Source organism: Paroedura picta, chromosome 11 (assembly GCF_049243985.1).
Source record: "Paroedura picta isolate Pp20150507F chromosome 11, Ppicta_v3.0, whole genome shotgun sequence".
Classification (NCBI taxonomy): domain Eukaryota; kingdom Metazoa; phylum Chordata; class Lepidosauria; order Squamata; family Gekkonidae; genus Paroedura; species Paroedura picta.
The window spans coordinates 17806465-17819227 of NC_135379.1; the positions used below are offsets into that span (position 1 = coordinate 17806465).

General features: G+C 47.7%; 1 protein-coding gene across 1 annotated transcript; it reads right to left on the reverse strand.

The window, feature by feature from the left end:
- Positions 1-1071: 1071 nt before the first annotated feature.
- VIM (vimentin) lies at positions 1072-11742 on the reverse strand. Its single transcript, XM_077302845.1, has 9 exons — positions 11059-11742; positions 9925-9985; positions 6201-6296; positions 5204-5365; positions 4020-4145; positions 3076-3296; positions 2945-2988; positions 2086-2171; positions 1072-1425 (listed from the first exon to the last, which is right to left on the reverse strand). Exons 1-9 carry the CDS (start codon positions 11619-11621, stop codon positions 1387-1389), a joined length of 1398 nt encoding a protein of 465 aa, XP_077158960.1. The 5' UTR covers positions 11622-11742; the 3' UTR covers positions 1072-1386.
- Positions 11743-12763: the final 1021 nt, after the last annotated feature.

Sequence of the window (12763 nt, forward strand, 5' to 3'; positions counted from 1 at the left end):
ATTATCTAGGATTTCCAGCCATACATGGAACCACTTATTTGTGCCCTTCTACAGCTAAGCATCCATAGTGAGGCATTTAATTACCACCAACAGCTCCCAGTGGAACTTGTTTTCTCTTTTCCTAGACTTATTGGAGCCCTTTCCAATCAGCCTTGAGGGTGACATGGCCATCTGAGCTCTCCCAGCACTGTCAGAAAGAGCCTTGTAGTGTCAACTTGAGCTTTAGAGAGCTCTCCAGGTGGAAGGTTAAGAATGGCTAAGAAAGGCCTCTTGACCCGATGTCTGTGCTAAAAGAGTTACAAGGTTTTTTTCTGGTTATGGAGCATGAACCATTTTTTTTCAAGCACAATCCAGGGGAATAAATTCTAAAAAGAGCTGCAAAGGGGGGGGGTAGAATTAAAGGTTGCAGCTTTTCTGTTAGTAGAATGCCTGGAGCACACGTTCCTGAGTATCCCAGCATTCGCAGGGCACAGGCTGCTCTTATGGGCGCTTAATAGGCAGCAGGGTCAGTCCTGTTCCTTTTGCATTTGTCACAGTACAAAGCTTACAATAAACAAGTAGCCAGAGAAACAGGCAGGCACTGGAAGAAGGACTGAACCAAAGAAATGCATAAAATGCACCAAAACCAAGGCAAATGTGGCCCACTTTTTGCCATTTCCAATGGGCTAGAGGTCCAACGGTGGAACAATGGTCTCTAAAGGGTCGTATCAATGTAGAAACCAATAGAATTACTAATTATATGCAATGCACTGCCCAATAAGAACATCTGATGTAGAAAGTACAATTGCAACTGAGGTTCCACTGATGAGGGGGAAGAAACCCATTTTCCCAAGGGAAAAAATATTGCAGTTTGGATGTTGGAAAGCCATAATAGCTCCACAGTTCAAGGTTATGTCAAATTATTCTCTCCATAGCCTTAAACAAGGGGATAATCACCAAGAAGGACACCAACTTCGAGAAAGCAGATGTGTATACTTTACAAAAAAAAATATGGAGCATTTCTGGCTGTTACCAACCCACAAAAATAGTGCTTAGTTTCCTACCATGCCACAAAGAAGAACACAGTAGAAAGCCATTTCCCAAGTGTTTATTGAAGCAGTGACAGGTTGCTCATACTGTGCTGGAAAAAGAAGTTTTATTGAATTCAGAAACTTAAAAACAGTATTGCAGCACAAGATTTTGCTACCAGTGAACTAGGCTCCTTTTCGTAAGCTCTCCTAACCCACCGAGAGAGTCAGCTTGCACGATCTAAGACCTATCTCTTCTAGCATAACCATCTTGCGCTCTTGGAAAAAACTGCAAAAAGGCACTTGAAAGCTGTTTTTGTCTTTTAAGTCTTGCTGGTAAGGCTTCATTTCTGCACAGGAGGGATGTGCTGTTTTTCCTTTACTCCAGGTCATCGTGGTGGGAAGTCTCATTGATAACCTAGGAACAGAAATGAATGGCTGGATTAACACCGACAGTCATCCAAGCCTGCCCCTTCTTCAACACTGGATGGAAAACAAGGTTGCCTTCCTACTATTCCACTTGGAATTATGTCTAGAAAGCTCTCATAAGGCAGGACTAAATTTATCAGAGGTCCTACACCTTAAATTTACAGTTAAGGGAAAAGGAAATTCGGTTCTGCCTCCTATATGTGGCAAGGCCAACCTATACGTGTCTCAAAGCACCCCAAGTCCAGCGTATGATCCTCCTCATTCATATTCCCACCACCTGCAGGAGACTTGTAGCTCAGACCAAAGGGTAGCCATGGAGGTAACGCAACCCTGCAGTGTTGGTTTGCCTTCCTTGGCCACACCCTTCAGCCTCCCCACACTGTTCACCCACCGCTCTGACTTGCCTTTGAAATTGCTTCGCCATATTAAGCACATCCATTCTACACGAGTTCACTTAGCAGAGAAAACCTCGAACCCCTCCCCAAACGCTTTACTACAGGTATCGTAATTTCAAGCAGGAGATGAATGCAAAAATACAGGGTGGAGAGAAACTGGTTCAAAAATACATCTGTTCTCTGTGTCGGTTCAAATACATCAGCAGAAACTAAAGTTGTAGAACTCGTTGACAAGAAACGTTCCTTGCACTCACCTGTCCATCTCTAGTTTCAACAGTCTTGATGAGGAGAGTTCTCTTTGAATGACTGTCCACAATTGGGACAGACTCAAGGTTTGTTTCTGCATACAGAAGAACATTTCATTAGAACAGTGTAAGGAAGGGTCACTCATGTTAAGAGACATATACTATATCAGTAACGATGCTAGAGTCATACTAAAGAGTCATACTCAATGCAAGACATTAAAAAATTCCACCACCCAAGTTTGAGTCCTACTGCGAATCAACTTCCTGCCCTTTGCCAGAACCATCAACCTGCCTCATATAGCCCTGCCTATCAGCTACAGTCCTCAGGCTTTCTCCTGCTAGTTGTCCCCCTGCTTAGGATAGACCACCTGGCATCAACCAGAGCTTGAGTCTTCCCTGATGTACCTGCCAAAGGTGGTGGCTGTTATGTAGAAGATGCTCCAAGGCCATTTTAATGGAATATAGACCGTAGATATGCTTCAGTGGAGCCTATTTCCCCCCACTTGATGTTTTCAATTGTTTGGTTAGGTGCCCTGAGCCACTAGCAGGATGTAATTGTTTTAGTAAATAAATCTCTTGAGTGTATACACTGCAGTGACTGTACCTTTTTCTAAAATTGGCTACAGACTAGCCCCTTCCAAACCATTTAGACCAGGGGTAGTCAAACTGCAGCCCTCCAGATGTCCATGGACTACAATTCCCATGATCCCCTGCCAGCATTCGCTTTGACTACCCCCGATTCGTTTGACTACCCCTGATTTAGACGGATCACAAACCATAACTACGGCCAAAGAAACAATCAAATGCTATTTTTATTTCTACATGAAAAAAATAAGGCTATTTCCTGGACAGTAGAAAAGCTACTCACCCCTCAGGTTCAGGGAAGAAAAAGTTGGAAGAGGCATACAAATTCTGTAAAACAACAACAACAAAGAATATTTAGATGCAGTCTGTGTTGGCTTTCAGTATGCTTGTGCAACTCTCAGCCCCAGCGAGTACCTGCTCTCCTCTCCCTCCAGCAGTTTCCTGTAGGTGGCAATCTCGATATCTAGAGCCATCTTTACATTCAGCAGTTCTTGGTACTCGCGAAGGTGGCGAGCCATTTCTTCCTTCATGTTTTGGATCTCTTCCTGGAGACGGGCAATGTTGTCTTGGTAGTTAGCAGCTTCAAGACAGAAGTTCTCCTCCATCTCACGCATCTGGCGTTCCAGGGATTCATTCTGTACAGATTTCCAAGGAGTACATGAGAAAACCTCATTCATTTCTTGCAACTTGCAAATTGCACATTTCAAGGACAGTGCTTCAGTCATGTCGGCCCTTCCAAGGCTAATGTGAAAGTTAAACAATGCCTTCAATAAACAGCAGGAAGGGCATGACACATTTCTGCTGTATTGCTCTGTCTTAAGACTATGCATGTGCAAAGGGAGCCTGTCTAACGCTTTATCCCGCTCTCCCTCCAAGAAGTTGAGTGCTACATGTGACTATTCCATCCCCCTGTATTATCCCACCATTACTCTGATCAACTGGCCCCGTGTCATTCAGGCAACCACATGGCAGAAAGGAAATTGACCCTGGGCCTCCCAAATCCTTGACTGACAACCACTAGGCCACGTGAGGTACCTGTAGGAGCCAGAGATCTGTGGCAGAACATACCTGTCACAATATTCTGGGTTCAGTCTGTGGAGCCTTCAATTAATAACTCAGCCAACAAAACTGAGAAAGTTCTGCATGAAACTATGGCCAGACAATACGAATAGACAAAACTAGCCTGAACTGAACCAGATAAACCTATATTCAGATTCAGGGATGAGAGTGTTTGATTTGGCAGAAATCAGTGGATTTAATTTCCATGCAGAGAGCACTACAGCACCAGTATTTGCTTTTTGAAGGAAAAATGGAGAGGAACACGAGTCAGATAAAGCCAAGCAGAGCCTCCCACTTACAGTTCCTTTAAGTGCATCCACTTCACAGGTGAGAGCCTGAATTTGCCTGCGGTATTCATTTGCTTCTTGTTTGGCCTGGCGCAGGGCGTCGTTATTCTTGCTAGCTGCTTCAGAGAGATCTGCAAACTATTAACACAGTCAGTTAGTCATCTGAGGAGCATTTCATTACATCATTACCCATGACATGATATTAATGGTTATAATGGTTTAAGAAATAAGAAACAGTTCATGAGTTCTCCATGTGTGGATTTTAGCCGGAGAGCTCTTTGGCATATTCATACCATTACAGTTAAACCAATTTTAAATGGGCCAGTCTATGCATGACCAATACGATAGGACTTGTGTACAGAAGACCACAAGAGTACACTGCGACTGATACTTCTGTAGAGGTCTCAATGCAAAATTCAGGCCACTCTTACTGTGACCATATTAATGATATGTGCCTGGCATCAATGCACAAGGCCCTTTAGCATTTCAGCATGTTACAACTTGATATCTTCAAGACCGGTAAGAAGACGCTACTAACTAAGCAAACTACGCCAAATGCAGTGATAATCCCAGAGGGGAAAATCATGATTGTTTACTTTTGCTGCAAAAGGAATATTCGAGCATAAGGTAGAATAAATAGTCTTTAAGGTCCCAGAAGGCTGCAGCTTATTTTAGAACATGGTATTCATTCTGTGATGGGGAATACAGTGGACTCTTAAATCTGGGTGCATATTTCCCATTACCTTCTAGCACTTCATACACTCATAAGACACCTCAGACAAGCTTCTTGGCATACTCAAGTCAGCGTAATTGTTTAGTCACATCTACTGTGGATGGTTTGTATTCAAGCAATTTAAGTGAGAGAGGTGGCTATCTATCACCCAAGGAACACTTGGCTTGTAAACTGGAGTCCATAGCTTGCTGAGTGGCTCTTTTTACTATCCACGGGTCATAGGAAATACTCATCAACTCAAACAGCATGATAAGAACATGGTATTCCCAAATGAAAACTACGGATATATGATAAATCTAAGGAGGCATTCTGTGGCATTGAGATCTAGTGCAGATGAAGGCCTAGTGGAGTTTAAGATCTTCTCCTTCCTGCTTTGTGAACAGTAGGACTGACAAAGCAGCAACAAAGAGTAACAGAATACACTCCCTTATCAAGACATACTTTCAGTAGACCAGTCACTTACTTTGGATTGGTACCACGCTTCGGCTTCATGAAGATTCTTAGCAGCCACGTTTTCGTACTGCTGACGCACATCACGCAGGGCAGCAGTCAGATCAGGTTTAGCAACATCCATATCAACCTGGATATGTTGTTCCTGGATCTGGGCCTGAAGCTCATGGATTTCCTTCAACAAACACAGAGATGGTTCTTCACCAACAGCATTCATGGCACACATAGCAGTACTTAAGGCCTGACTAAGTTCCTTTTAATGCCTTCTTGGGGATGCACAAGCTTTAACTTGGAAGCATTCAGAATATTTTCAAACTCTATAGTTTGGGGCATCTGGAATATTGACTCCAAAGGGAGCATGGGCTGCCTGGGAAGTTGAAGTCAGGCATATTCCCCAGACAGCCTGGGCTCAAAAGCAGTGCGAACAAGGACCCGAGCATCCCCTGGTGATGTTACCATGGTGAAAGCAAGGCCTGTAATTAGTACTTGTCTTCATTTAGAGATGCAGAAAACAAAAAGCACTTTCACAAGGGTTCTTTTCCAGCCGAAAAGCAAGCAGAGCTGCTTTATGTTTCCCTCAGCTATTTCCTGATTGTTTGCTGTTGATGCAGTGTTTCATATGTTGAAGGGATCTTTCCTGTGTCAGTTTGGGAGAGCTTCAGCCTACCTTTGATTCCATTGTACTTCCTACTGCATAGATTTACTTAATGCTGAAGATTAGCAGATTCATATTGAAATTTTAGTGTTTAGGCCCCCCTGCAATAAATTAGGCCTAAGGGGAAAGTTTCTTAGACCACCATTGCTGTGTATCTAGATGTACTTACAGTATCTGCTTAAGTCATTTTGGATGGCCATAGACACTAGGAAAAGGCAAAGTAAAACCTGGCTAGTCTTGTGGGATTACAACAGTTTTCTATCTGCTTCAATGGAACTCTGAAAAGCTGAAACTTCTGAATCCAGAAGTCCTTCATTCTGAATCCTAAATTTTGGTGCTCATGCCCATTTCCTACCTCATCATGGAGCTTCTTCAAAAAGACAATCTCTTCTTGCAGTGACTCAACTCTGCGTTCCAGATCCAGGCGTGACAAAGAGGCATTGTCAACATCCTAAAAAGAGAAAAATGAAGATATTGTAGCAACATTCATGTGAAAACTCTGATTTAATAAACTTGCCTAAATGTAATGCCCCCTCTCCACATGCCTGTTAAATTAAATATATATCAAATAATTTTAAAGGGCTTTTTTGGGGGGGCAGGCTTTTTTTCAGCTGCAGTGCTATACCCTTTCTTTAAGGAAAGGGAGGCGGTAAAATGCTTCAGTGCAATTTACATAGTTATGAGAATCCTGCTCCAGGTGCTCTATACAGGCAATCCCAAGCACACACAGGGAAGCACGTCCAGGTTTACTCAATGGGGCTTTGTCCCCACTGTCCAAAGGACTGCTGCCTTAATAACCTCGCTTTACGCAGCTAAAGGAAACTACAGGTCAAGTGCTCCGAAGTTACCTGCTTAAGACAAAAGGCAACGTTTGGCAAGAAGAGATTAGCGGCTTCATTAAGGAACTAGGACTTTGGTCAAAGGGCTGGAAACAAAATGGAATTATGGCCACAACAAAAAATGTTGTTTTGTACGTATCTGGCAGCATGTAAAAGAGATTTGAGCTCTCATCAGTGGCTGCTTTTGTTTGTGTTGGACAAATCTGCTGGTCATTTCAACAAAGAAAATGAACAGCGCAAGTTCAGAAATGTGATTTCGTGCCAAAGCTTACAGTTTAATGGGAAAGGATTAGCTGAGGACAATTCACGCAGACTAGACAGAAGCTTGAACACTCCCTGTCTGCAGGGACTTAACACCTGTTGTGCATTTTGCTTTCCAGTGTTCCAGCTGCCCCATGGGTCAAGGTTTACCACCATCTTGGCAATTTCCAATGGGGCTCCTACAAGCAAGCTTTTCAAACAGCACTTTCCACTGCTGCATGCAGAGATAGCATTTAGGCTTATGTATGAATTTAGGGGAAGAAAACCTTGCTGGCAGGCACTGGGAAAAAGCAAGCGTGTCATGCTTCAGAAAATAAACTCAATGCTTAAGCTCATCGGGTCAATAAGTTTCTCCAAGTAAAAATAAGTCATTGGTGATCAGACCATAGGAAGGTGTCTTGTAGTTACAAACATCACTGGACCCAGTTTAGCACTTGTCTGTTCTGATAGCTGATCAGCCCATCTTATTCAAGCCTGCTACCCAAAACCCTTACCCCCTTAACTTGGGATATTCACAACCTTCTACATATGCTCTTCCACTATGATATCGCTCTTCCTGGCTAGATTTGGATCTCCAAAAGCTTTAGAAGTTTGCCTCAGCTTGCAAAACACTGGGAGGAAATCCTGGATATCCACAGTACGCTTTTAGTTTACAGTCCATCAACAACATTAGATGTAAATCACAAAATTGTCAGGAGACTATAACCAGCAGCCAACATAAGCAAAGAAACTGGCACAGCTGTGGGCCACATCCTGTTATCTGCATTGTCCAAGTTGCTTGCAGGACTGGTGAGGAACCTTATGTGCCAAGAAAGCCCAGAGGAATTAGGAGTCCTTTTTACCTGAAATGAAAACTTGGGGCATGCCCACATAGCTAACAAAGCACTCAGAGCAATGACTGTGGCCTGCATTACCCTTTTCTCACAAAAGAGGGCCAAAGGGAACACCATCTGGGCTGCAGAAGCTTCCCTGCATAAAAGTAAAGAATGCTCTCGCTCACCACTGGAACAGGGCCACAAACAACCCGACCAGGTCCATATAGGTCTCAGCCACGCAGGTTACAATTCTCTGCAAAGCTAGAATGCTGGTCTAAAAGCACAAAGGGTGCTGCATACACTGTCAATATTTAAGCCTTTTGGGAGGCAGCAGCAAGAAAAAAAAATAGATTTGGGCTACCAGACGCTTGTCACTCCCTCTGCCACGCCCCAACAACCGGGAGTCAAACCAGCTAATGACATGTTCCCTCCACATCAAATAGTAGACTTTTAATCAAAAATGGAAGTTTTGTGAAACGGGCATCCGACCAGCACAAATTCCATTTTAAGACCAACAAGTGACTTGCCGGAGTCAGAACTATTCTGTCTTAATTACTAAGCCAAGTTATGAAGCAGGATCCAAATTATCTATCACAAAATACACATCAAGGCGTGGTTGCTAGTTTGGGCTAAGAAAGAAACAATGTTGCCTGACAATATATGCCTGTACTTTGAGGTTCACTTGCATTGCTATCCTGACCAAAAGTTTCAATTTTGTTGCCACAGGTTCCTTCTTTCTTACCGCTTGATCTATACCTGGTCTCTTTTACTTTGTATCTCCTTATAATGGAATGCTATATTCCCCCACCCTGCTTCTAAAATAAACTATTCTACAAAAAAGGACATAAATAAAACACAGTCATAAACAGGTCCATACAGAATTTGGGCTCCTAGAACCTTGCTCGGTTTGAACTATAATCTTGATTATATTGCTGTGCATGAAAGAATTCCTTTATACCCTTATTATGCTTAGAAGCCTCGATCTGTTAGAGATCACTATTGAAAATGAACTTCCCTAGCAGACAGTTGAGCCCAGTCCACCTCCAGCAAGATGGACTAGCGGTACCAAGAAAAACAAAGATTACCCCAAAATAGCTTATTCATGCAAGAAAAGAAAACTATTTATGCCGCCTTGTCTGGAAGGCACATTCCAAAGACTACTGGAGAACAATAAGTCTAGTGAGAGAGAGGGAGAGAGAGGAAAAAGAGTCTGAATCATTGGTCTTAAGCCTTTGCAAGCTATAAATTGTGTCCAACACCCACTTAGAGTTTGGACTGAGTAAAAGTGACCAATGCTTTTGATTCCTGGATGTTCTAAAAGATGCTTGCATCACTGCACATTCAAGAAGAATGCAGCTTGCCACAAGCAGCCCAGAATACAAAGCCTTCTATTATTTCAGTCTGCCACGGCCACACTTGCCGTAATGCCCGCATCTGCATTCCATAGTGCATCCCATAGAAACCATTAATACCTTTCAGCCAAGAGAACAGATGGCTGGCTCCCTTTCGCCGTCCCCAATCAGAACCAGTTGCACAGAGCTGGCCCATGGAGCAGAACAGACTTGGACAAAACAGAGTCGATGCTGGGCCCTTAAGCCCTGCTCTCAGATCTGCCAGAGACTTATACGTACAATGGGTACAACTAGCACTGCTAAATCCATGCAGAAATAAACACAGCCACAGTACAGGGGGGCTCCTGGCACATGAAATGCTGGGTCTCCCCTTGGCCATTCACAAGCTAGCCCCGAGGACATCCTGGTTTCTGCCATCCATGTGTGTCGTAACACATATGATGTTGCCAGACGGAGAGAGCCGATGGCTATCTCACTGGGATTTGTGTTAATCAGCTGCAGCAACTGCAGACTCAAGCCATGCTGCATTCCACGGTGCCAGATTTAGCTATCTAGTTGCCTGTCTGCAAGCCCAAGACTTTAGAACGTCTCAGCAAATCCATCTACGTTTATCGGGCTCCAAGACCATTGAAGCTGCAATAAAGAAAGAAGCACCGTTCCTAAGTTCCAAGTAAAGAATAAAAAATGTTTTCAGCCACTAGGCGGCCTTTTTCAAGATTCTGCTTCCAAGGTGCTTTTTTCTTCTGCAATTCATGTTACTTCTTGAAGTTTAGCAAGGGGGTGGGGGGGAGTGGGGAGGGGGTATCACAAACCTGTCTGAAAGACTGCAAGGTGTTTTCAGCTTCTTCCCTCTGAAGTATCTCATCTTGAAGTCTGAAAATGAGAGCAGGAAGAGGAAGTTAGCCAAGAACAGGCTACCCACAGGACCACGTGATGAGCCATCAGCCCCACCCATCTGAGCCAAGAGGGAAGAGGGCCAGAATGGGGAGGCTTTAGACCAGGGGTAGTCAAACTGCGGCCCTCCAGATGTCCATGGGCTACAATTCCCATGAGCCCCTGCCAGCATTTGCTGGCAGGGGCTCATGGGAATTGTAGTCCATGGACATCTGGAGGGCCGCAGTTTGACTACTCCTGCTTTAGACCCCTTTCCTGCCCTGGGGTGACTGTGGTTTCACTTTATCGTTGAAAGAGCAGATTTGTTCTAACAACAGCGTCAAATCCAATAAACATTCACAACACCTCTAGCCAGAAAAGTTTCCAGGGATTTCATTAACAAGCCAACCTACGCAGCAAGTTTATTTGCCTCAGTCCTGCAAGTTCCAAACCTTCTGTTCAAATTAAATTGAAAATCACACAAGTCTACTAAGCAGACAGTTTAGACAGCCCAGTCCCAGACGTTGTAATTTTGGTTCTGACGTGGCAAGTTTCGGGGGTTTGCAAGCCCTCAGAAACTTTCCAGAAAGTTCACCGCATAACCTTAAAGGGAGAGAATAAACTGGCACAACAGCAGCAACAGGTGACAGAAACTGCAAAAAAGGGAAGACTGCTTGATCCTTGTGTTGGAGCAGCGGGAGAACTACCCCAAACACACAGGCAATTTGGGAAATGCTACCTATTTGACCCATCTGCAAGAATGTAGAGCTTCCAGACTTTTCTGCAGGTCCCTAAAAGGACCAAATACAGGCAGACCCTCTTGATTCCACCCCTGTGACCAAACCACCAGGCTCCTGCATGCCAGGAAGGGACTCCAGAAAGCATCGAGGGCTGGCGCATGAGTTGCGTGGACATCACAGTCCTCGGCTAATCCTCCAGCTATAGGCAGGCAGCCCCGCTTGGGAGGCGCCGGGTAGGGTCCCTAGCCCAAGCCGGGGACCTCCGCGGACGCGGACGGCAGGAAGGCGTGGGCCGAGCCGCGCAGCTGCTCCCTGCCCGCCGGGGCCGCTTACTTTTCGCGGAGGCGCAGGATGTCGTCGGCCAGGTTGTCCCTCTCGACCTCCACGCGGGCCTTGTCGTTGGTGAGCTGGTCCACCTGGCGGCGGAGGTCGCGCATCTCCTCATCGTAGAGGTCGCCCAGGCGGGAGGTGCCCTTGCCGCGCAGCTGGTCGAGCTCGGCGCTCAGGATCTTGTTCTGCTGCTCGAGGAAGCGCACCTTGTCGATGTAGTTGGCGAAGCGGTCGTTGAGCTCCTGCAGCTCGGCCTTCTCGTTGGTGCGGTTGGCCTTGAACTCCGTGTTGATGGCGTCGGCCAGCGAGAAGTCCACGCCGGCGTCGGACGAGAGGCGCACCTGCGAGGGGAAGCTGCTGCGCAGGCGCACCGAGGACGCCCGGGTGGCGTAGCCGCCGCCCGGCGCCGAGGAGACCAGGCGGACGCTGCTGGGCCGGATGGCGCTGCCCAGCGAGTAGCGGCTGGACGAGGTGACATAGCGGGTGCTGCCCGAGGTGCTGGGCCGGTTGCCGCCCGCGAACATGCGGCGGTAAGAGGAGCTCCGGCTGCTCGTGCTGGTGCTCATCGTGGGAAGCCGAGGGGGGACGGGCGGTCCCGGGCAGGCGGCGGCGGCGGCAACAGCGACTTCGAAGGCGGCGGCTGAGGCGAGCTGCGGGAGCCAAGAGGCGCTGGAGAGGTTGCGCGGGCGCCCAGCTCGCCTTTATAGCCGGGACACGCCCTCCGCCCCGCGCTCGGCCCGCCAATCCCGGGAGCGGCCAACCAGAGGCGGCGACGCCGCTGGGCTTGGCCGGGGGGTCCGCTGGGACAGACGGGGTGGGCCGAGGGGGAAGGGGCGGCGGCGTTCCCGGCAGCCCCGGCCCCTCGCAACACAAAGGGGCTAAGGCGGGGTGGGGGGATGAGTCATTGGGGGGGGCGCTCTCCCACGGGGGCCAGAGTTCGCCTTTGTGCGCCTCCCGCCTCGAAGTGACGGAGAGCCGGGCGGGATGAGGGGAAACGTGGCTGCCACGCCGGGGAGAAGGAGAAAGACCAACTTTGGGAGGAAGGGGCGGCTCAGGAGTCTGGGGGCTGCGAGTTAGCCGGAGGGAGGCGGCAGCAGAGGATGGCCGAGCAGCCGGGCGAGGCGGCGGCGGCGGCCCCGTCGGTCTCCTCCGAGCTTTTGGATCAGAGTTGGAGAAAGGACGGGGTGCGCGCACGCCGGGGTGGGGGGGGGGAGGTGCGGAGGCGTTTCTTTCCCTTGGCCTGGCAGGGAGTTCCCGCCCGCCGGAGAAGAGAGTCGCCTGGGGCCAGCCGAGCGCCTCCGCGCAGGGTATCAGCCGCCTTCACATGGCCGCCGCGGAGCTATCTGATGGGCGAGCCTCGCCGCGTCCCGTTAGGCGGCTGCCTGCCCGGCTGGCGGCGCTTCGGCTTCTGGGGCTGCGCGAGAGTTCCCTGCTGCTTTCGGGAGTCGTGGAAAGGGGGGCGGGGGGTTCAGTCGAGCTTGGGGGAGCCTCAGGACGCAAGAAGCCCTCCGGCTGCGGGGAGCTGAAGCAGGGGGGCGGCAACTTTGCAGCCCTGAAGTTCGTAACATTGACCCAGAGCTGAAGGGTGGGGAGAGGCCGGCGTCTAGCAAAGAATTCTCTTCGGAGAACTTCAGCTTCTGGCTGCAGAACGCTTTGGGCTCTAACCCAGAGCTCGGCCCTTAGAATCCTGTGCTGCCCTTCAAGGAAA

Excerpts from the sequence above, each read along its gene's own strand:
- VIM (XM_077302845.1), bottom strand. The coding sequence starts at position 11,621 with ATGAGCACCAGCACGAGCAGCCGGAGCTCCTCTTACCGCCGCATGTTC. Across the intron at positions 9,986-11,058 it reads ATCCTGCGCCTCCGCGAAAA|ACTTCAAGATGAGATACTTC; the intron begins GTAAGCGGCCCC and ends TCTCATTTTCAG. Across the intron at positions 5,366-6,200 it reads TGAAGAAGCTCCATGATGAG|GAAATCCATGAGCTTCAGGC; the intron begins GTAGGAAATGGG and ends TGTTTGTTGAAG.